The 23,592-nt window shown below is 39.7% G+C and overlaps 1 protein-coding gene across 2 annotated transcripts in view; it reads right to left on the reverse strand.

Moving 5' to 3' along the window:
* The window catches only part of HIBCH (3-hydroxyisobutyryl-CoA hydrolase), a 36,842-nt gene extending 22,280 nt beyond the window's left edge, over positions 1–14,562 (reverse strand). Inside the window, exons 1-6 of one of the 2 annotated variants that reach the window (XM_066553505.1) lie at positions 14,375–14,562; positions 13,287–13,329; positions 12,323–12,463; positions 11,277–11,361; positions 10,288–10,368; positions 8,254–8,306 (exon numbers count right to left, since the gene is read on the reverse strand). In XM_066553505.1, the coding sequence (XP_066409602.1) occupies positions 8,254–8,306; positions 10,288–10,368; positions 11,277–11,361; positions 12,323–12,463; positions 13,287–13,329; positions 14,375–14,493 (522 nt within the window). In that variant the 5' untranslated portion in view covers positions 14,494–14,562. Of the gene's footprint in view, positions 1–8,253; positions 8,307–10,287; positions 10,369–11,276; positions 11,362–12,322; positions 12,464–13,286; positions 13,330–14,190; positions 14,284–14,374 lie in introns of those variants that run through there. The other variant, XM_066553507.1, reaches the window with a different exon arrangement.
* Positions 14,563–23,592: the final 9,030 nt, after the last annotated feature.

Consider the following 23,592-nt stretch of genomic DNA (forward strand, 5'->3'; position numbering starts at 1 on the left):
GCAGGAGCTTATAGCTATGGTGATCAAAAATCATGGATGTAAGAGCATTACGCCCTGCATCCAGACACAATGAATCTTAAACTGAACCAAAATTAATCTTTGTTTATCACTAATGTTATGGCCCACTCCAAAGAGTATAATCCATTTTCATCTGTAGCTACTACCAGACAAGATGACGTGGTGAGCCAGAGCAATGCAGTGTGACAGATCAATCTGGACACAGAATATCACCTGCTTTGGCTGCTGACACATAAATGAACTCTATACAAGTGTTTTAAAAGTATCATTAAAAACAGTGGGTTTTGTGAATGTTTCAATAATTTAGTGTGGTATTTTCAAACATAAAATACTGATGTTATATAATTTAAATATAAAAGATTTATTTCCATATACTGATTATGTATTAGAGAGTCTCAGTCCAAATTGCTACAAGAGACATAGAAGCACAACAAGGTGACTGGAGACAGATCATCTCTAGTGTGGTATTTGATGTCTCAGAGTTGTTCTTCTGACCCCTAAGTATTTAAATAAATTGATTCAACTACATGAATAGTGATCATTTAGGTCAGGTTCTTCTCACAAGAAAACTTGGGGAAAAAGACACATAGGCCATTCTATGCAGCAGTGCTGCTACAGTGAGTGTCCTTTATCAACCAGATTTAGATTGACTTTTTAAAAGCCCTAGTTTTCAGTCACCACAAACAATTTTTCCTAGGGTAGCTATCAAAATCTGCACATTTTTTTACAGACCCAAGACCTGTGCTACAACAGGAAGAAAAGAGAAGATGTAAGAAAACCTGGATCTGAAAAGCCTATACCTCTTAATTGGTAAGAAGTGCAACTTTTTCTAGTTTCACATTTGAAAGTCTTCTTTTTATCCCAATTTTGTTTCTTTATATGTAACTGGCCATGTGTATTCAGAAAAAAAAAGACAGCAAAAGCAGCTTTTTTATTGTTCCTAAAATTCTGGAAGAATTGTCTTTCTGTATCACCCAAAAATGTAGCTACTGCAAGAAATCCCTGTGTCCAGCTCATCAAATCTTGATGTCTGCAGGGAGGGCAGGCAAGTGGGAGGGAACCTGTTCCAGCACCTTGCATCAGTGCACAACTGAGCTTTTAGGTTTTATCTTGAAATTGAAGAAACGCTTCTTGTTCTTAAAGACAGGTACGTGCATCAGAACTTTATTTAAACAGTGGCACAGTTATTTGGGAAAACAGGAGTGAATCCAGAGGATTTTTGTAATGATGTTCTACTCAGCTGAAAAAAGTGCTTGGAAAGTGATTGAAAGTCTTACACCTCAAGGAGAAAATGAGCACTCAAATTCCTCAGGATCTGAGGAAAACGAGCAGAAATATGAAAGGATGGAGAAGCAGGCAAAGATAATTCCCTTTAGACATTTACTCTTTGATCTATAATAAAGGGAAGGGGAGGGAAATAATGAGGTAACTCTCAATATGAGGCTAGGTAGGTACATGAAGGCCAAGAATTAGAGAAAAATAGAGAGATTTTCAGCATGCAAGAGTCTGATGTTAAATGGAAAGAACAAATCTGTGCAGAAGCCAGCAAAAATCTCAGTCATTGTAGAGCAAGGAGAGGGAGAGAAAAGGAGTTTTACTTACTGTACCAATACTGAGCTATAATTTAAAATACTTGTATTCAAGACAGTGCTTTGTGATTCCTTTGGGGAATAACATCATGCGCAAATGATTAACAGAAAGAACCACTGAATGCCCAATGTCAAGAGCTGCTGCCATTCTAGTCCGATTAGCCACAAAATGAAGAGCCCCATTTATCCCTGGGATCACACACAAGAGCCAAGCAGGCAGAGCAGCGTGGCCAGATGGCAAAGGGACTGCAACAGCAGCAAGGAGTGAACTCTTTCTTAGGATTACCTCAGCATTGTTTTCAACACCCCATATTGCAGGACATAAGTGGTGCACAAGTCAATCTCAAAACTATTTGTTTGTACTTGCAAAATCTGCATTCTATTTCACAGTAAAGGCTGCCTTCAGCTTTGAAGCACTGGCAATAAAACAGGCCACAAGCTTCTCTGTGGTACACAGGCACGAGGGGGGAGGAGGACAGGCAGAGAGAGGACTGGAAAGCAGCTTATCTAGGTTTAGTATGACAATTACTTTTACTCCAGGGCAGATTTTAGAGCATAAATTAAAACAAAACCAAAGATGTTCCAGAGCGTGATGGCTGACAAGAGGCATGACATGCTTACAAAAAGAAGAAAAAGAGTAAGAATCGGGACAAGTCCCAAGATGTACTGACATAGATTCCAGTTTCCTAGCTTTACAAAGGCCTAAAGGGGTAATTATGTCCATTAGAGTAGAGAAGTACTATGTAAAATCATAATATTTCATGAGCTTTCATATGCTGCAGCTAGTCAGCCCAAGCTCCATATATACACATCTATATAGATATAGATAAATATTAAGCAGTATTTCCATGATGTGTGAGAAAATTTGCACCCCAAATTACACCACAAATGAATAGCTTTGTTCTGTGGGCAATATCCACTTGTAAATGCACATTCCTGTAATTAAAAATTGCATCACACATGGGCAAAAAATGTGAGACTTTATAGATATGTTTAATCCTAAATGTTTCCTGGTCTTTGAATGTTAGTGTCAAATGCTGCTATCTACACTTCTGAGTAGAAGTTACATGCACACAACTTATATGACTAGATATATGTTGGCAGTGAAAGGAACATTCCTGAAGAGTTACAGCTGCACAATCTGGATAAAAATGGGACAGGATAAAGACAGTTATTGGTCAACTCAGCTCCTTTGTGTACTAAAATTCTGTAGACTAAAATGGATAACATACAAGCTTGCTTATGACATCACTACCAATTTACTTGAGAACAAATATTAATTTAGTAAGGATTGTTGACCAAATCCTGCTGAAGTGTAAATGTAGATGTTTGTAACTATTGGTAGATGTGCCATCAGGTCCTGAGATCTGACTTAAAATGAAAGGCAGATTCCTCTAGCAATGTCAGCATCTGGAATGTTTTGCTAAGAATGAAATGGCACTAATGTGAAAAAGAGCTAAAGCTAAATACTGGGTACTGGGTTTACTCTTCTACTGCAATATGGATGCAGGAATTCTGATTCTGTATTCCAGAAGAGAAAATGCACAGGTAGATGCACAACAGAATTAGTATTTCCAAACCATGGAGTAGGTTCAGGAATTTGGCTGCATATGTTTCTCTGCAAGAACACCTGCATTACCCCTTGATTAAAATGACATCACTCATTAGGCAGCATTCTGAGAAAGCTTCATATTTTAAACTGCAATGTTTGTGATGTCTCCCCATCATTGCACTGCTTCCTTTCACAAACAAGCCAGGGAAGCACAGCCTAGATGTAATCTGCGAAATGGAGGGCACCATCCTCTGAAACAATATTAAGAGTTAGCAGCAGTTTGCAATAAAACTGAGAGGATACCCCAGCTGAGGTCATGCAGAGCCAATCATCAATGAAACTTCATTTGACAGCTTCATTATCTGCTTGGATGGTGAAGTAACCAGGATTTCTATCATTCACAGCTGACTTTTGGGGAAGGCAAACACTTTGAAGGGCAAGATTGAAAACCATCTCGCTTTGGAGGAACTAACACAATGAAAATAACTACACTTAGGAAGGTGTAATCAAATACAGAGATGCTAAGTGTGCTTCTCGTGGAATAAATGCCTTGATGCTTTCAGGGGTTTACAGCAACCATGCAATTAGTACAAATAAGGCAGTGCAGTTGTGAAAAGAACTACTGAAGCTATCACACTACAGCAGAGCCTGCACCAGCAGGCAGAGGGGAGAATACTCAGCCTAGATTCACTCCACCTGGGCAGCCTCGTCAGCCCAGGGCCACCTCATAAGACACTCAGGTTTCTTGGAATTCAGAGAAAAGGAGTACTTTCTTTTCCTTTGTAGTCTCTGAAGAAAAGGGTGGCTCTGCAAAACTGACTCTTTGACAAATGAGTTCAGTTCAAGGAAGATTTAAAATTGGTAAAAGGTAAGCAATAAAGAAATGTACTGTGATGGAAGTTTATGTTAGGCAAGGAGGAAAGAGGTGACAGTCATAGTTTTGGGAGTAAGTAGAAGTGGTGGCCTCCTAGGACTGGATGCTTTCAAAACTGCTATTTACATGGATTGTTCGTGACAGAATATCTCTGTAATATAGGGAGGATACTTATTCTGCTCTACTTGGTGCTGATGAATCCTCCAGCTAAAATACTGTCTGGTCTCTGGCAATAAACTGTAAAGTACACAAATGGAAGAGATTCCAGAGGATTGCAAGAAGACTAAAAGACTTAATCTATAAGAAGGGCTGAATAGCTATCCTTATACCCATTAAAGAGAGAGGACTAGGAGCAAGGCGTGCAAGTATCTCAAAATGTCCACAGGGAGCTGTGACTAAGACTGGAATATGTTGATTACACATACTGAAGACTTAGATTAGACACCAGGGAAGCCAAGCTTGAAAGAGTAACTTAGCACTCAGGTGGTATATCTAGAAAAAACCAGCATTCCTGCTGTTGGAGAGTTCTGAGTGCATCAGGTGAAAATCAGCTAGGCAGTCATTTAGCTGTACTTAAGCCTAATGCAAGTGCAAAGGAATAATCCTGATGCTCCTCCCAGCTCTACACATCTGTAGATGTGTAACTTATTTCATATTACACAAGAGAGTAACACTCAAACAGTTCTTAAGAAAATTCTACTGTCCAACAGTCACCCTAAAGAAGCTTAGTAAATATGTTAGATGTTGACTCAGTGTAAGTATGAGACCTTGCCTAAAAACCCATACTGCCAGGTGTGGTGACAAAACTAAAGGAAAGCCACTCATGAACCCAAAGACCCAGTCACGGATTGGTATCTCCTTCTCCCAGTCTGTACTCCTGAGGTCCTCCTCTGAGGAAAGATTAGAGGAGTCAGTCTTGTGTACTGCTATTACTCTCACAGACTGGGCCCCACAATCTGAGGAGTCCCAGATGGACATTTGGTCAGATTGCAAACCATATTAAAGAAAAACCTTCCCAATGATCTTCCTAAATATGAAGACTGGAAAATAAAATGCTTGGAATAACTCAAAGCACAGTGCTTTGCAAAGGATTTAAGACTGTTAGCAATTCTACCAAACTTATTTCTGCATTCTGAAAATGTTGTTTAAATCTAAGTTAAAGTTAAAACCTACTTCCCCCACAGGAAGATTTTTTTCATCCTAAAACTAAAAGCCTAAATTTTCAAAGCAAGGCTAAACCAAACTTAGCAAATATGTTGTGTAAGAGACCAGACTAAAGGATTAAATCCTGTAGAAAATTGTCCAAGGCCAAGAATTCTTTTGTTTGAGCAACACTCTCTTTACTCACCAGTAAAAAAATAAGCATTAGACAATAGGCCTGAAAGAGCAACAAGTTGCTTTTCACCGAGCACAACATTTGACTGTGAAATGTGAGGCCTTTCTGAACAGCAAGCCTACTTATTGTCAAAAAGTATGAGATGTACAGAGAGGTGAGTGTGACCACTGATGGTTATTTAGCACTGTGGTTCAGAAATACAACCTGGTTCAGGAAGTTTCTAAATCCTGCATGCTCTAGAATGTGATACTACAAAAAAAGGGTTCTTCATTCATGCTGTTACAGATTCTTCTATAAACTACAAGTAAAGGCCTTTCCTTCTGAAAACTTATTTCTCATTTTGCAAAGCTACTTTAGTATTTTTACAGATTTTTTAACTGTATTATTCCAGTGACCTTGACCATTTTTACCAACTTCCAAAGTCTATGCCCAGTTTTTCTTTTTTTTTCTCTGCCAAAACATTGAAAAGCCACCACTCAGTCTGTCTAGCGTGCTTTATTTGGCTCTGAAACAGGTCTCAAAACAATTTTATGAATCTTTCTGTTTGTCAGAGAGAATATGTGATGCAGTAATTTACTTTGTGCCAAAGTCTTTTTTAAAACCAGAGCTTTGGCCTGATCTTATAAATCACCTATATTCATTTCCAAAGAACTTAAGACTGTGACTTTTCTAAAACCAGAAGACCAAACTTGGGATGTCATTTGCAGACAATAATATTTTTTAAAGCCCCAAACATCTGAATTTCTTGTCAACTGTTTGGGTACCTAATTTCAAGGAAAAGAAAACTTACAGATAGAAATCAGCTAAATCTGAACTAGTTTCTAGCAATGTGAGAGTATGTGCCCAGTGTTCCTTTCAAAAGAGCACATCCTTTAGCAGTAAATGTGGTATTATTACTCATTTCACTATTTTTCAGTAAACTGCAGTCACCTTTGCTTCTAACAAATTTGTCTTACAAATTTGAACTTACTGTTCCAAATAAGTACAAAAAGATGAAAAGATATATTTATATTTAATATCAATTTTTGATGAACTACAGGAGAACAGACAAGAAGGTGCTGAGAACAAGCTCCACAGCCCCATCTGTTGGCTAATGAAGCTCCCAAAACCATCTACCAGCCCCTAGCCAGTAATGAAGTAGAACCAGTTCATTTTTTGGATAAAATTCCAGGTTTCACTATCACAGATCTATGGCATCTGTGCACCAGTAGCAACCTTTACTATCCAAGTACATAGTAACTGAGTTTCTAACACACTTCTGTGATTTTTTTACTTATTTCCCCTAAATTAGGCTCCATACTTTTTGAGTCAAAATCTAATCCCCTGCCCTCAAGTAAAGATGCTACTTCTAGGATATGATAAACAAATTAAGTTATGATTCAGACCCTAATGGCAGTTAAATTGTGTCACAGTCCCACTAAAATTTAGGTATCCTGCACTAAAATTTAGTTTATCCTGCACTAAAATACAGTTTCAGGCTAATTGCTGTCTTTTAAAAGCTTGTCAAAGGAAAGAGAATTCATAAAGAATCTTAGTAATGCAGGATCATCTGACTCCATTATGTTCTTTTCAGTCCAAAAATACACTTTCCTTTCAAAGGACAAAATTCTATTCCTGCTCAGGCCACAGTCATAACAAGCCATCTGCAGGACCTTTTAAAAGATATTGGCTGCTGGGCAGTTTGGCTCATTCACAGCTTTCCATCCTATTATTCAAAAGTCCATAAAATAAATGGACTCTCTATCTCTTATCTATGAACCTTCAGAACTCCTATGGTCAATAAAGCAGTTTTTCTGGAAGAAGAGCTACAGAACAAGTGCCCTTTATGCTGGAAACAATGTATGTATGCTAGGCTGGGGAGAATGGCTCTCTAGTGAGATCTTTGGGGCTTGGTAGCAAAAAAGCAAAGGCCAAGAGAGCTGCTGTGTGTTTAGATGAAAAGCTGAGAAGAGCAAAACAGACAAATGAAATGGGTAAGGAAAGATAAAAGAGTCATGACAGGTCATGGGTCACGTAGTGTTCGACTTCTCACATCTATCTTTGACAAACTTTTTAAAATAGATTCTACACCCATATCATAGGGGCGTAGCAGAGAACAATACAAATCTAAGCAGTGGCATGGCAGACAGGCTTCCTCGTTAAACTCCGTGTTAAAAATAACTGAAGATTATTTTAATCCACTCTCTGATGCGCTGCAAATATATCCTACAGATGTGAAACTCACTAAAACAGAATTTTAGCATGTAAAAAAAGCATGGCATTGCCCTGTTATCTACTTAGAGTGCTTACAGACAGCAATTGCTGAAAAAATTATTAACACTGAGTATAACTAGCAATATGATGGAGTCTTCTCTATGTTGCTTTAGTAATAAGGTGCAGCCCTGGGTGAGTTGTGTGGAATCAGTATCCCACAAATTATTATTTAAAAGTACTACAGAGGTGAGAAAGTAGATGCACTTCCAGATTATTTGCTGGAAAAATATAAAACTCATGAATGTCTGTTAAGGTGTAGCTTAGAATTCTCAATTTCTCAAAGAGCTGCTCTTTAAATGTATTTTATATAATTCTATTTTTAATACAATTAGAATGGAGAACTATTCTCAGATTTTGTATGATATATAAACTCCCCCTGGGTATTCTTAGAACTTTTGTGAGGGGATTCTGCTCCTTTCCTAGAGAAAGCACTTGTATTAGCTATCAAGGAACAGCAGAGGCCCTACAAGGGCAGCAGTGCACCCAGACAAGCAAGACAAAGGTTCAGATTATGATGTTTGTTCTTCAATCCACAGGTTGGAAATGCCTTGTGTGCACTTCATTCAACTCAGACACAACATGAGAGACTTTAAAACAATCTATCAGGTATCAGGTAAGGTCCTTAACTTACCCCTCCCATTGTAATGCCATCAATAAGTGCCACATATGGCTTCTTGCAGGTGCCTGTAAAAAATGTCAAGGAAAACAATCATTCATCTTTTTCAAGAGTGGACCTATGACTAGCTGCCACATAACAGGTTTCCCTACATCTTACTTTAGCAAGAGCAGCAGAAAATAAATGGGAATTTAAGCAGTAATCATATTATCATCTTACAATGAAGGTACCTCATGTAATTGTTAAGTAATGAAAAGAAACACCAGTCTCTGATTTACTGGATTGTGAGTGTTGCAAGAGAACATTATACAACTATCAAGCATTGGCCTGTTTGTTATGTGAGTAGCTGACAGTTTAGCCAGCACAAATAGCTTTGTCTGATGTTGGGACACAGCAGCTGCCCTTTCACCCCCTCTCAGAGCCTAGATTAGGAGCAGGGTGTGTGTTCCAGCCCCTCAGTGCTCAATTACAAAGCCAGAAGCATGGGTGGGTCCCAGCCACAATGTGACTGTAAATTCTGCAATGCAGGCGTGTTCTGTCATGGCAGCTCTTGCATACAGCCCTGAACGTGGTGCAGGCAGGTTCAGGTGACAATGTCCTGAATTACCAACTTCATCTGTTGGGGCCTTTAGATGGCACAAAACTGAACCCCAATGCTTTCAATTACCATTCATGGAAAGACTCAGAACTTGACTGTGAATGAAACAGCTGCCCTGTATTCAGTGTTTTCAGGTCAGAATTACTGCTGATACAGGTATCCCCTACAACCATGCTGTGAGTTTTTCTGTAACAACTATGTAGAGCCTTGTTTAAAATAAACTATTTTAAAAGGCAGTTCAATCCTTCAAATCAGTAGTTAGAAAATGTTAGGAGAATTGTATTTTGAACTTTGCTCTTACATGAACATACAAGCTAATGCATGGGCTGTAGATGCTACTCCCTGAAACAAACTTCTGTAGCAGCAAGCCTTCCCCATTGCAATGCTGTGACAGCAGCTCCCTGCTGTATTTTTAAGTTATAATATGTAAGATATAAATAAATATTTTTAGCAGAAATCTCAGGCTTAAAGGAATACAGTCATACTAAAGCTAGCAAAAATCTAGGTTTTGCAATTACATACATTAGAGATATTACACAGCTAATTATTAAAAAAAATTAAAAAGACGAAAACAGACTTTTAAATCGTGTACCCTTGCAACAGAATCATCATCAAGTTCAACTGGCAAGGTAATACTATTTTTTCCCAACTATTTGAAACCTTAAGCTATTTTTTTGCCTTGTATTGGTGAAGGAAAGAAAGGTGCATGACAAGCATGCTCAGTCCTGAAACTCTGTCAAACAAAGTGAAAGTAACTTTTCAGGAATTACTCTAGTAGATGTGCTCTTCTGTCAATGCAAGCAACAGCACCCCTCCTCCTGTAGTGACTAACACAGGACACCATATTTTAAAACTCAAACTGTATTCAATTAAAATATGTTTGGAGTAGTTTCTTCTCATCGAAACCTTCAACTCTTGACTGTTAGCCTAAAGAATTAATATCCTTTTTTAATATGCTTCACTCCAGTAAACTTCACCCAGTGTCTCTGCAATAAACTAAGGCAGCTCACTCCTGAGTTATGCAGCCCTAGTCTTTCATGCAGTCTATTTAAATGGAAAGCCTTCATATAATTTAATCTTCTGCTTTCTGATTGAATATTAATGATTTTCCACACATCTATTTTTATGTCAGGTCTTCTTTGAAGCAGATACTTAGTGCAGAACTGCAGTGTCTACAGTTAAAACTAATTCTTCCACAGAGGAAATACAGCTAACCAGAATAATGGGATGGGATAAAATAGCTGTCACAATAACTCAAACAAAAGAAACACATTCTGCATGCAAGGTATAAAAATGGGATATGTTGTATTACTGCTATTGAACTTGCTAAAAAAAAAATTACTACTTCTCTGATGTTACCACAGTCTTTAACAGATTACCAAAGAGATAAATTTACATTTGAAGCCAATGTTATGAGAACTGTACTGTTTCAGAAATTGCTGTTAACATACCAATGGCATTGTTCAGACTGTATTCTCCTATGAAGAAATCTTGTATCAGTTTATCTCCAACTTTTCCCGCTTCTGTGAGGGCTTAAGAGAAACAAAAATTCCAAAGATAATTGTAAGTTTAATAGAAAATACAAGTAAGAGAAAATAATGCCTCATAAGTTGGGTCTTTCCCTACAGCAAATAGAGACCTACCTAATCCCACTTGATTATATTTGAGAAAATTTGCTCAAATTAAAATATGAACATAAGGCTCAAATTTGATTTAACTGTATTTTGCTGGACACTTTGTCACATACTTGTGAGAGTATGGTCCATTTTCTAACCCCTCCTAATGTCCAGTACTCATTTGTGATATTTTTCACACCAACATTTAGAACAGTCACTTAAAACTGACTATTCTGAAGACTCAAAATACTAAAAATGAGAAGCCACTTAGAGCATGACATAAAAATATCTTTTTATATATTGTAATAACAATAACCTGTGCTGCTTGTTTACCTACAGTTTACAACAATTTAGCTAATTTTGACAGTTTGGAGATTCCCTGCAGTTCATAGCTAAAAATTAATCACAGATACATTCATCACCCTTGTCAGATCTGTATCTAACCATATAAAACACTAGACACAAATTATCCAATACTATCAGAGCTACCTGTTAGGGCCATTCAAATTTCTTGGAAAGAGGCTGACTGTAATGAAAATTTGGGAAGATAAATGTAAAGACAAGAACCTCTCCTCCCAGAATGACTGGCTGCTATAATCAGTTATTCATAAAAATGTAATTTTTTATACACTGTCCTGACAGTTGTCTCCTGAAAAATACCTTAAATAGCATCTACACATCAAGGTGTCCTAAGAGTCAGCACAACTGGTCTCTTACTCTTGTGTAGCAAGGTTTTGCTTACCCAAGACACACTATACAAAGGAAATCAACACAAAGTAGTGACTGGGAAAGACATCAAATGTTTAAGTGAGGATAGTCCTTACCTCGGATGTCACCCCCAGCACAAAAAGCCTTTCCTCCAGTTCCCTTTATAATTATTAGAAAAGTTTCAGGATCTTGCTCCCATGTCTAAAAAATAAGTAAATATTTCCACATAAGACTAAAATCTGTTTAGTGTCTCTAACACACACTTCACTTTTTCAAAAAGCAAATCAAACATACTTGAAAATAGATTGTCTTAAACTGAAGTTTGAAATCTAAATGTCTTTCTGCCACTTCTGCATTCTATTCAACCCTGAGAGCAGAGATTAGCAGAGCTGCCTTTCCTCTTTCAGAAAAACACCTGTGTGCAGCTCTCAGCCTCTGAAGAAAGGCAGCACCCCACAAAACAGGGCCTGACAGAAATCAAAAACTGACACCTTTTCAGGTTGTGCTTTAAAAATGTCTAATAAACACCAAAAGGCATCAGAGAATTATCCAACAAATGCTGGTATCTAATGAATTTGACTCTGTGAATACGATAAATAGTATCATTAAATTAAAAGAGACTATTTTCATGCTTAAAATCTCATGGTACTTCACTAGCTTGTAGAAACAGTGCCTGCAAATCCATGAGTTCTCATTTAAGGAATGACACTGACAGCCCCCTGCCTCCTAGTGGCTGATATCTCTTATTTTCAGCCATGAAAATGGTACTGCACTCTTGATGGAGTGTTATTGCACTCCCTCAAGAGGCAACACCACTGTATGGGTCAAATTTTGTACCAACTGAGCAGGTGGGTGTTGCCAAAAGGAACACACAACTGATGAGCACTGCTTGTTCTTAATTCAGCCCTGGTATTAACATGGATGTGCATTTACCTATGAGGATGCTGAATGTAACTCTGTCTGACAGCCTGTTCTTTGATGTGTCTCCTCTTTCTAACTTGCTTGACACTGCCTGGTTTTTCCCATGCTATAAATCAGAGCTCACTGTACTCACACAAACTTTCATCCTTTAAATCAGTACACCAAGAAGTGCCTAACTGCATTTTAAAACTGGTTTCAAATAACATTTGTATAGTGGATGGGTAGAAGTGCAGCTACTAACCTTTATTTGAGGATAAATTTTTTGGATCATAGGCAGATTTAGTGCATTGAGAGCCTTGGGTCTATTCAAAGTTATTATTCCTGCACCTCCTTTCTTTTCCAACAACACTTCTGCTGCTGAGTCTGTCTGCTTAGACATTTTCTGTGCATGCAAAAACAAATAAATGAAACAAATGTCATCAGTTAGGTAACTTGAGTAACATATTTACAAAAGTTTTTATGGAAATTGATTCTCAAAACACACTATCAAGGATCACAAAACATGCATTCTGGAATTGTATGCTAACTTTTTCCCTCTGTACTTCTATTTGCATTTCCTAAACAGTTCTTTGGAAACTACTTTGAGCCTTTCAGAGTAGTAAAACTCAGAGAATTTTTTGGACCACACATTGTTTTACAGTAAGGTTTTGAGTTCAGTTAAATAAAATTTACAACAGAAACACACACAAAAAGAAAATCAAATCAAACAAATAAAAATTTTCCCACCCTATTAATAAAACAGAAATCCATGGCTTCTTAAAACTGACATTCTGAAAATACTTGCAACAATTAGAACAATGACAGTTCCATATATCCTTACTGGTAGTTTGACACTGCAAACCCAAATGTACACCCTGCTTTGTCTTTAAGTAACTTTTAACAGCAGAAAACAAATCCCCTCAACTATTTTCACCCTCACAGTGGGATGATATTTAAGGAATTTATGGAAGCTAACACAGAAACTATCTATAAATTAAAGAAATACCTATAAAGTATAGCCAAAAAATCAAGCTTTAATTTACAGTATAATAGACACCTGTAACCAAGTGCTCAAAGATGTGGGCAATACCATGCCTGAGCAATAAATGTCAGAGTTGAGAACCAGTGTGTGCAGACACATCAGAAGTTGCATGTGCTGTGTGTCTCAGGGGAGTTAAAAGAGTCCTGAAAGCTTCCAACTCAGTCAAACATGATGCTGTCCTTACCAAATGTTGAAATATTACTTGTAGCCTGTTGAGTGCCCTCAGCCTGAAAAAAAAACAAAACATTAAAAAAACAGTTAAAACCATAAACCTGCCACATGATTCCCCAAATATCTGACTGCCAGGTTAAGCAAAGCAGTGGCAGAAAAATTTGGGAACACAACTTCTTGACGTTGTCCTCATAAGAACCAATTAAAATTTTATTATTGAAACAGTTGGAAATTCTTTGCTTACTAGTAAATAAATAGCAGATCCCAGTATCAGCTACTAATGTTTTCAAGTTAGGAGAACCTGAAAACTACCAGGACAGAGGGGTTGGGGATATGATTGACACTCTGTGTCTTTTAAAGATTTACAGCCTTTTTGCGGGCACGTTTAAATGGTGACATAAAAAGAAAAAAGTCTTGTCAAAACCTTCGTCTATTTCCAAAAGCTTCCATGACACAAACCTGCCCTCGTGTGTACACATTTCACATACATTTACACAAGGTTTGCGTAAGAGCTCGCGCTTTTGTGGGTGACAGGAGAGACCCAGGCTGTCTCTGTGAACACGCCACTGGTTTTGAGCAGTAATTTATTAATTTTGAGGCTGTCATTTATTAATGGCCACCGAGGAAGGCTGTGCTGGCCACACAGCAGAGCTGGAGTGAGAAACTTTCACCTTTCAACCACTTCAGCGCACAAACCCAGCCAAATCCATGTTATGTGTTAGTGCCGCGGTACACTACGCTGGTTTTTAATCGCATGCTTGTTTTTGAAAGTGAAAGTTAGTGAAGGCCTGGCTGATCTAGGCCCGAACTATAACTCGCAGCAGCTGCGGGGCTGCGATCCCCGGCAGGCTCGGCCGGCGCTCCCCTCGCTCCCCGCGGCCGCCGCCGCTACCGCCCCTCAGGGCGGCCCCCGTTACCTGGGCAGCGCCTGCAGAGCCGGGCCCGCCATGGCGGCACCGCTCCCTCACCGGCTCCGCGGCCCGGCACAGCGCGGGGCGCATGCGCGGCGCTCTCCGAGGCACCGGGAGCCGCTCCTGAGGGGCGGCCGCCCCCTCGCCGCCACGAGCAGCCCTTTTGCAGTAAACAAGGCAGATTCCTTACCTGGGCAGGGAAAGGGAGCTGCTCCCCGTGGTGGATAAGGCCGGGTGGTCTGAGGGCATCTGGAGATGCAGCTGCTTTGCCGGTGGAGCGAGCAATGCCGCAAGTGGCAGCAATAACATCAGCCGTGGGGCTGGCTGCTGAAGGTGGGGAAAGCTCGCATTGCCAAACTGCCTTCGTGCGCCGCAGCTGCATGCAGGCTGATTATTATTTTCAGCAGTTAGACTGGTTTCTTAATTTCTGCCTTCCCGGCTTCTCTTCACCCTTTGCACCTGAAACACCAGGCACACCTGTACTGCCCTCGCAGCTGCTCACACACGGGCAGCGGGTGAGGTGGGATTAAGGATTAACATCCCACCAAGAACTGCTTATCCGTGAGGTGAATACAGGGAGAACATGAATTTGTGTCAATGTAAATACATGGAGAGCATGTATTTACATTTACATTTAGAACTAGCACGTTTACTGCCCCAACAGTAGCTACAGATGACGGTGAGCCCAAACACAGCCTGTGCGTTCAGCATAAATAGACTCAGAAATTGCAACTGTGAAAATTGCCTTTTAAAAAAAAAATAATAATATTAAGGCACTTGAGAATTTTTCACTCTAGGAGTCAATAATACAAAATTCACTTGGATTTCAGTAACTAAGACCATTCCATGACTGGTTTTTTAGGCTGACACGTGAGACTGCTATTGAAAAGACATAATGAACCAGGGGGTAAATGACAATACAGTGCATTAGGTTGAAATGTAGCTTCATCATATGTGGGAACTCAGCACATCACTCCGGATGTCCAGAGTTACCAAGAGAACCCTTGGGGGGGCTTGGAAATCCTGGAATGTTGCCAGGAGCATCTGGTGGCTTGACTTCAATCCCTCTAGGGATGTGCCACCTGTTTGAGGACATGAGAGTCACTTGGGAGTGAATGGTGCAGGAATGATGTATTTACAGGGTGAGATATAGATTTTAGGGGTTTTGGTACAGGGGGGTTATGGAGACAAGATGGAGGGATCAGGGCGTGTCTTGTCCTTCTTCTTTCTTCTTCTTGTCATCCATTTTCTGTGGTGATGTTGGCACTTGGGGATTGGTCCATGGTGAAGGTGCACTTGCTAATATGGGTGAAAGGTATTGGGAAATAAAGGTAAATATGATGTACATAGTTTTTAGTATAAAAAGACACGACCGCCCCGTGGGTGGTCAGAGTGCCCTTGGCTGCCTTGCAGGTCAGACCTCGGCTGGGCAGAAAGAAAATTCTGTAGATAAGAAATAATAAACAATCTGAAGACTGAAAAACTGAAGAGTCCAGACTCTCAGAAGTCCTAGCTCTCAGAAGCACTTCTAGAGAAGTCTCCAGAGGGCAACCTTGCTCTTTATTTCTAAAATGATTCAGCCCCTGCTTATATCAGCGTCATCTCTGTTGGCATTTCCGTTGCAATGACTCTCAGAGTATATTAAATCTGGTTGTAAAAATTTTAATCAAACTAAATAGGCACACACAAAAAAAAATACAGAACATTTCTGTATTAACGCAGTCTCAGTTTTCAGTCTTGTACAATGTGAACAAAAAATAACTGGGAACAGAACATGAGGTGCTTTTCCAGGCGCTGGGAGCCTGTCTACTGCAAACTGATTAATTGCAAGAATTCATTAGGTGATCCTGACTATTCCAACTTTCACTTAAAGGTTATATGATAATCAGTGATGCAGCTTATTGGTGTCATTTTGTGTGCATTATATCAAGTCCATGCAATTAAAATCTAAACCAGGCTAAATGACACCAAATTATCACAGCTGGCAAACCTGAACCCTGACTTAATTATTTTAAAAATTGTTTTTGAGGATAACTCTGCAGCTCTCATCCACGCATTACTAATTAGAGGGTTTGATAAGCAGGTAACATTTTTGTTTCTCATTTCCTGTGACTGAAAGTCTCTACATTTCACAGACAAATATGAAAAGAACTTTTCTGTGGGATTATCTCTTTGTTAGTGATGTTGGGAAAATGAAGAGATGGGTGTGTGGAAGTTAACCTTGGGTGAGAGCAGGTGGAGGCAGTTTGAAAGCCCTGGAAATCTCCTCATAAATCCCACCTGCACACGGGCAAGGCTGTGATCAGGACATGATTATGTGGGATGTCTGCTCCTGGGGATCCAAAACAGAAGCTGGTGATCCAATTCATCTTTTACTTATGCTGATTTTGATCTCTTCTCCTCCTGTCCTCAGTGTAAGTAATGGTGTAAACCCTTTGTAGTCTTCCAGCTGTAGGTCTGATTTAGGACACAAGTGGGCCTACTCCTTTGTAAACAATGAAGTAACAGCAAGCCTTGCCTTGAGACAACTTCTGATTTCTCTCCACGGTGCTGATATTGAATTTATATTTAATGTTTTCTTTAAAACCTTTCCTTTTTTTTTTTTTAAAGTAGTTTTTAAGAAGGGGTGGTAACATAAGAGCCATCTTCCTTGAGGCTTCATTTTTAAACCTGCTTGAATTTGATGGCTTGAATTTACCTATAGTTTTTTTTAGGGGCAGAGGATTCTTAAGTGTTAGAAAATTGCTATTTTTTTCACAGCTATTTAGCTGACTACAATCCTGTCCAAAAAGCAACTCAGATATCATCTAATTTTTCAATAATCCTCCTGCACACCCCATTTTTTCAGAATATCAAAGTGAAAATGCTTTCTAAAATGTAAATAAAAGACTTTCCTAAGTAGGTGGTGGGAAAAGAGTGAAAATAATGGAGTTGCCTGAGAATGAGCAGAATGAGATGATCTTTAACCTGGGAGTTTATGGATTATTTTACTATTGGCAAAGAGGGCTGCACAATACTGGACCAAGCCAGGAACTGAGAGTGTAAGTGCAATAGCCAGAAGGATAAGCAGGTTGTAATTCCTCCCCCTGGAGAAGTTTCCTGGCAGCACCTTCAGTAGGTTTGAAAAGAGAAAACAAGTTGCAGACTGTAGGAGGTCTGTAGAGTTGAGCAGATGTTTTCAGGTTTTGTTTCTGGTTTGGGTGGGTTTTTCTGGGTTTTTTTTTGTTTCTTTTCCAGAAAAACATGTAACTTTAGAATGTGGGAGCTCTTGCTCTCAAGAAGGATTCCAGGAGCAGCTCAGCTGCATTCTGTGCGCTGCCTGTTCAGCCCTAGTTAACCATTAATTTGTGCCTCACATTTGCCTCTGAGAGCTGCCAGAGTAGTTGACCAGGACCAGATAATAAATGGTACAAGTACTTCATCATGTCCCATGCTGCTGTTTCCAGGTTTGCTGTAAATTCAGTCTTTTTCCTCTGCTGGTCTAACAGCTGGCATCTCATTTCTGTAAGTGTGGGGAGTGAGTGCATCCTTACAGCCTGTGAAGGTTAAAGGAAAAGGAGTCTGTGAAGGTCTGGGGAACAGAATGGGGAAATTTCCAGTTCATGCCTGCTAACTGGTTATTACTGTGCTGACAAATAATCCTCACATTGTTATTTCTCAGTCCAGGCTCAGCTGACAGCCCTTGAAAACAAGTGACACAGGCTGAAATTTCCTCCTGCCAGCTTGGGTACATACTAGTAAAGGCTCAGGTCTGCAGTAGAATCTTCCAGGGACATCACTGAGAGCAGAAATAGACTTAAAATAAGCAGAAAACAAATCTGTTTCTTCACTCTCTAACAACAGACCGACCTAGAGAAGGACTGAAACACCTATGTAATATGGAGAAATGAATTTTTGCTGTAACCTGAGTCATTTCATATGAACAGTGTGCCTTCCCCAGGGCTTTTGGTCAGAGACCTTTCAGACCATGCATTCACACAACATCTGCAATCGTAGATTTGGGATGAGGGCATACAGCTAATGCCATGCAGTAGTGAATTTCTCCTGTAACAGGAGAGTGTGAGTGAGGGGAAAAATCAACTTTTCTTTTTCCTGTTTTTCTTTTTTTCTTCACCCGTTGATTTGCATCTTATCAGTGGGGAACTAGAAAGTGTTTGGAAAAGGCTGAAAGCAAATCCGTAATGAAACTGTGTGAGCGAAAGAGTTTTCCTTTTCTTTTGGCCTCAGAGAGCACCGGGGAAGGTGTGGGAGTGGCTGTGTGCTGCTGCAGATGCTGCCGTGTCCATGGGATGACGAGAGAGGATCCAGGCGAGGTCCACCCAGCAGTGAGTTCCTCTCCTCCCACCAGCCCGCCTTAGACACAGCACTCGTACTGCAGCCACCCTGCCAGGAGCCCCTGGGTGAGACGGGACCCTGGGCAAACACCCTCCCACAGCTTTCTTCCCTGCTGCCACCAGCAATCTGTCACTCCTCTCCCCGAACCACCCTCCACCTACGTACAAAGCCATAACTGTAAGGAACGCCCTCTTCCCTCCTCCTTCTCCTCCCCACGAGCCTGTTCTCCGTGGGTGAAAAATGCTGTCTTCCCAGAGATCTGGTCACCCCCGACTTTGGCTTTGAGACCCAAGCTGTTTGATACCTTTTAGGACTACAGCTTGGAAAGCTCTGCTTGCAGGTCTATTGTGTGCGTTTTTCAATTGCATATAATTGCACGTGTGCGGGTGGGAAGGGGCTATTTGCTTCCCACTCGCTTCGATACGCCTCCCTTCCTAAGAGGACCGCTTCCTTCCCTTTCTGCTCTCAGTCTCCCACGCATTTAGCAATGAGAAGTGCTGCAGAAAACTGACCAGCTACCAACCCGCCCACCTGAGGAGGAGGAGCACCAGCAGCAGCAGCACATTTCTCTCGCTCTCAGCTCTTTAAACACAGTTAAAAAGAGCTGTAGCGTGGGTGTAAATAGCTGTAGGGAGTGTGTGTGGGAATGGGGCTAGAGGAAAGTGCATTTTTTTCTTGGTAGGACGGTTAACTTCTAGTGGACCAAAAAAATACCCCAAAGATATCTCACTGCTGAGGGTGTCTTTGGGTGTATAATCAGTTCCTGAGTCTCCCAGGTCTGGAAAGGATGAAGCAGGGAATGAAGCAAGTGATGGCAGGGAAGCTTGCCTTCCAGCCTTCAGGAGTCTGTTAGGAAATGAGATCTGTATTGCATCTCGTTGTGTCATCACGTCTGCTGTTCTGCTCTCAATGTGTGTGCTTGATTCTGTGAGAGTCAGAGCTGCCTGTATGTAGGAAGAGAAAAAGGCATGTGGTTTTCACACCATGTGGGTCTGTATTTCAAAATACTGTCCCTGTTGGACCTCTTGAAATAGCACTGTCCCAGAATATCAGTTAATTCAAGATTTACTCGGTGTGCTTCTCTACGAAATTAAAATCAAGCTTATTTGTGTTAACTGGTTGTTATTTGAGGTGCTTTGCTTGTATTACATGAAAATAGCAGTGGAACTAGTAAGGAACTATACATTGGTATAGAGTGCAAAGTGGTAGTGCTGTTTCTTAGGGAATCTCTCTGATAGACTCCAAGAACCAAGGGTCCTCAACAGCTGTGAGTTTCTGACTTGGTTTGACTTAGCTATCTGAAATACAGATTTTACAATATATAATCCTCCTCAGCACTGTCCTCACAGGACTAACCTGCACACATTCTTCTCAAGTCAAAACTCTACCCATGCATTGGTTTTGACTCGATTTCTCATCAGCATCAGACCTTCCATGTATGTTACTGACGCAGAATCTTATATCAGGATGTGGTCTTTAGTGATTCACAATAACAGTAACAGCCAAATAATGAATTCAACTCTGAAAGTACTGGAGATACCTGAGTATCTCCAGTACAGAGATTGTACAGAGCATGTCATTTTCTCCTAGTGAGGAGAAGCCTCAAGCCTGGGAACTGGGCTCGCTGACTTCAGTGCCTTCCTCCACAGCCTGTTTCCTGTAGCTCTGAAAATTTTACCTTAGCATTGGAAGGGAAATGTAGGCATAACTTTTAGGCTCTGAAACAAAGGAAGTTATGAATAAGCCTAATTAACACATTTCTGTGTGACACAACAGACAGATCAGCTGATGGACTTGTGCTAGCAAGAGCTGGAGACCTATCAATGGAGATGTAACTTTAATGGAACTAATTATCCTGGTGTTTTAAAAGTCTTATTTATGACTGGTGAATAACATTTTAAATATATCCTTCTAACCTTTCACTGAATCTTATGTAGCTCATAATTATAATCCACTGGAATTATATACCCAGCCTGAGGAGGAACAATAATCCAAATATTAAGTTCATGTCACTTGACTCATTTACTTTAAAACATTGCAGCAATTCCTTTGTCAGTAGCATTTTGAAGCACTGTTGGCTTGCTTGTAATTCTACCTCATATTTAGCATTGGTTCAGTTAACTTTGGAGGTAGTGCTTTTCCTACCTTTTATATCAATGAATGTACATCAGATTTTAAATGCAGATTATATGCTTATCTTGCCAACTACCATTAGCCTCAATTTTTTCTTGTATGATCTATCTGTTGTGGTAGAATTATATTACTCGAGAAGCAGGGAAAAAAAAAAAAAGGAAAAATCACCCAAACATTTAGAATCATTAAAAATCTATTTTAGAAGCTCAGTCCTGTATGTAAGATTCCTCTTGGCCTCCCTGTTCTGTCTGTTGTTCAGCTGGAATGTTGCACACTTTGGTCTTGAACCATCTGCTTCCTTCTCAGGGGTCACAGTGAATGGCTAGTTAACTATTTTGTCTCCATCAGAATCAGAGTGAATTAAGGACAAAAGCATTTGATGCAAATTAGTAGCTTTCTGGCACACCAGGGAATTGAGCACCTCAGATGTTTATTTCAAGAATTTGTTACTCTAAATTAAAGTGAGGCTCCTCAGCAGAGCAGTTTTGCTGACAGCGTGACAGTCAGCATCTTATTAAATGGATGTGGTGTATTCAAACCTTTCTGTGTTTCTAGCCTGGCACCTCACACAAGTATTATTTTCACTTTAAAATAACTGCATTTTGTTTTAAAAGTCAATATTAAGAATATTTTTCAAAATTTCTTTCTGTTTTATTTCATCCTGGAGTCCAGTGAAAACTGTTTGTAAAAGAATGACTTGAACATTGCCTAGGGAAAGATATCTCAATGCCACAAATGATGCAAAGGACAGCAGAGCAGAATGGAAAAACTTAATAATGAGGGAAAAAATAGGTCAGTAGAATAAATAGAGGCCTTTAAGCTATCAAATAAGCATCTATCACTTACTGCTGCAGATATATTCTGTTCAAAGTATAAATTATTAGTGTCCAATATGGGGTAATCATGAGTTTCAATGCAACTCAATTTATCAGCTCTGTGTATAATGATTAACCTGGCAGAAGGATGTGTAGCAAGTCAGAAGGAGAACTGTTTGTCTTTGGGTTTTTTTTGCTTTGTTTTTGTTTTTTTTTTTTTTTTTTTTTTTGAAGGAAGAAATATGGTCACCTTGGATCATAAACAAACTTGCAATGGCAGTGTCAGGGACAGAGTTCCTTGAGCACTTATTGAGAGGATATACTTCCCTAGGGATTTAGTGCTCAGTGAAGAAAGGCAGTGGCAGCTGTGGCAGGGCAAGGCATAGATTTAAATTGTTCCAAAGGAAATACATGATTTCTAGTCTCATTAGCTCCTCTCTGTAATGTCAGTCTTGCATCTGCTCCATGGATTTCATGGTGCCACTGGTTCTCCTGTCCAGACCCAGACAGTCCATCACTCTGTGTCTGCAATAGCAGGCTGGAGCAGAGGCTCATGCTGCTAGCAGCTCTGCATGGGAATATATACAATTATTGCAGAAATAACATGGAACTCAAGGTGATTGAGTCATACTTTGACACACCTCTGTCTGCCAAGAAAAATGCAGGCACTCCCTCACAGAGCTGTTGCTAAGAGCACTTCTTCAGGCTCTAGGAGTGAGAAGGTGCTTTATTGAACAGTTAACTGCAGGAGTTAACAGCAGGGTTTCAATCTGGGACCTGCACATAATTAAAGCATGTAATTAAAGGCTGTGCTTCTGCCTAGGAGAAGTTGCACCATGTAGAATTAGTCTGAGACACTATTCTGTAAATGTAAGACCTTTGAAAAGTGATTTTATTGGCATTTATAGCTTAAAAATAAAGAAGAGGAAGTTCTGGCCAGCACTAAGACAAAACATCTTTTGTTTGTTTTATGCTAAATTAAAATAATTTCATAATAAAGCAGAGACTTCATGTAAGAAAGAAAAGGAGAGAGAGAAATTAATTTTCAGTTTGAAATGTTAATAGAATTTTTTTCCCCATGACTGAGCAGGAGAATCATGAAGCACATTTGAACTGTGCATTTCCTGTGTCACCACTAGCATCCCTTAGCTTTTGTGAGCCTTTTGGAATATTCACCATTGACCAGTTCCCTTCCTTGTAAGAGGCTGATGAATTTTGCAGGTACAGCTCTCTGTCACCTCAATTACAACAGCAACATAGCATTTTCAGCATATTTTGAATAGTCTGAAGAAGAAGGCAATGAGAAATTACTTTGTTGCCTTTTCACTCTTCTATTTTAGTTCTCGCTTCTGTGAAATAAAGAAAGTCATCTGTTTCATTGTAATATCAACATTAACCTTTTAGTTGACACAGTAGGACACCCTACACTGGTGATAACAAATGGCATCTTGTCATTGCTCCTATTAGTGAGCTAAAACATAAATATAGTTCATCTGTATGTTTGCAGTGCATGCTCCAGTAAAAAGCCACAATGACCCAGGATTATGGGATCCAGAGGAAGAAGGTTCAGATGCTTTGAATTTCTGTGTTGCTTTACAAATCAACACATGGAATATATTTTCCAGTTATATCTTAAAGAAAACTCTTCTGTGAACTGTTTTAAACTGATATTTAAAAGGCTCTGTGTTACAAGGGAAGTATGCTTTTTCTTTCCAAGGAAATAATTTGACCATGTCTTCACATGAGGGCCTGTAACTCTGCCACCTGTTACCCAGTTCTGCAGAAGGCAATGAGCCTATTTTTTTAGCACAGGACAAACAAATCCTCCATGTCCTAAAATGTGCTTACTCAAGCCACACTCCTTTCCACAGGAGTCTCTCAATTTATCTTTTCTTCTGAGGAAATTTGCCACCTATCTAAGAATTTCCCACCTTCTTTACTTTTTAAGTAAAGAAAAAAAGCTTAGTGTTTATATTTACAGAAGTAAAAAGCTCCAAACTCCGTCATGTTCCCCGGTATGTCATTTCAGGTGGTTGTAGGGTATTTGCAATCATCTGTCTGTTTTCCAGGGACTCATCTGCTTTTGTTAGTTATTCACAGCAATCAGTCATAGTGCTTGTAGGTA

The sequence above is a fragment of the Molothrus aeneus genome, chromosome 7 (assembly GCF_037042795.1).
Source record: "Molothrus aeneus isolate 106 chromosome 7, BPBGC_Maene_1.0, whole genome shotgun sequence".
Taxonomy (NCBI): domain Eukaryota; kingdom Metazoa; phylum Chordata; class Aves; order Passeriformes; family Icteridae; genus Molothrus; species Molothrus aeneus.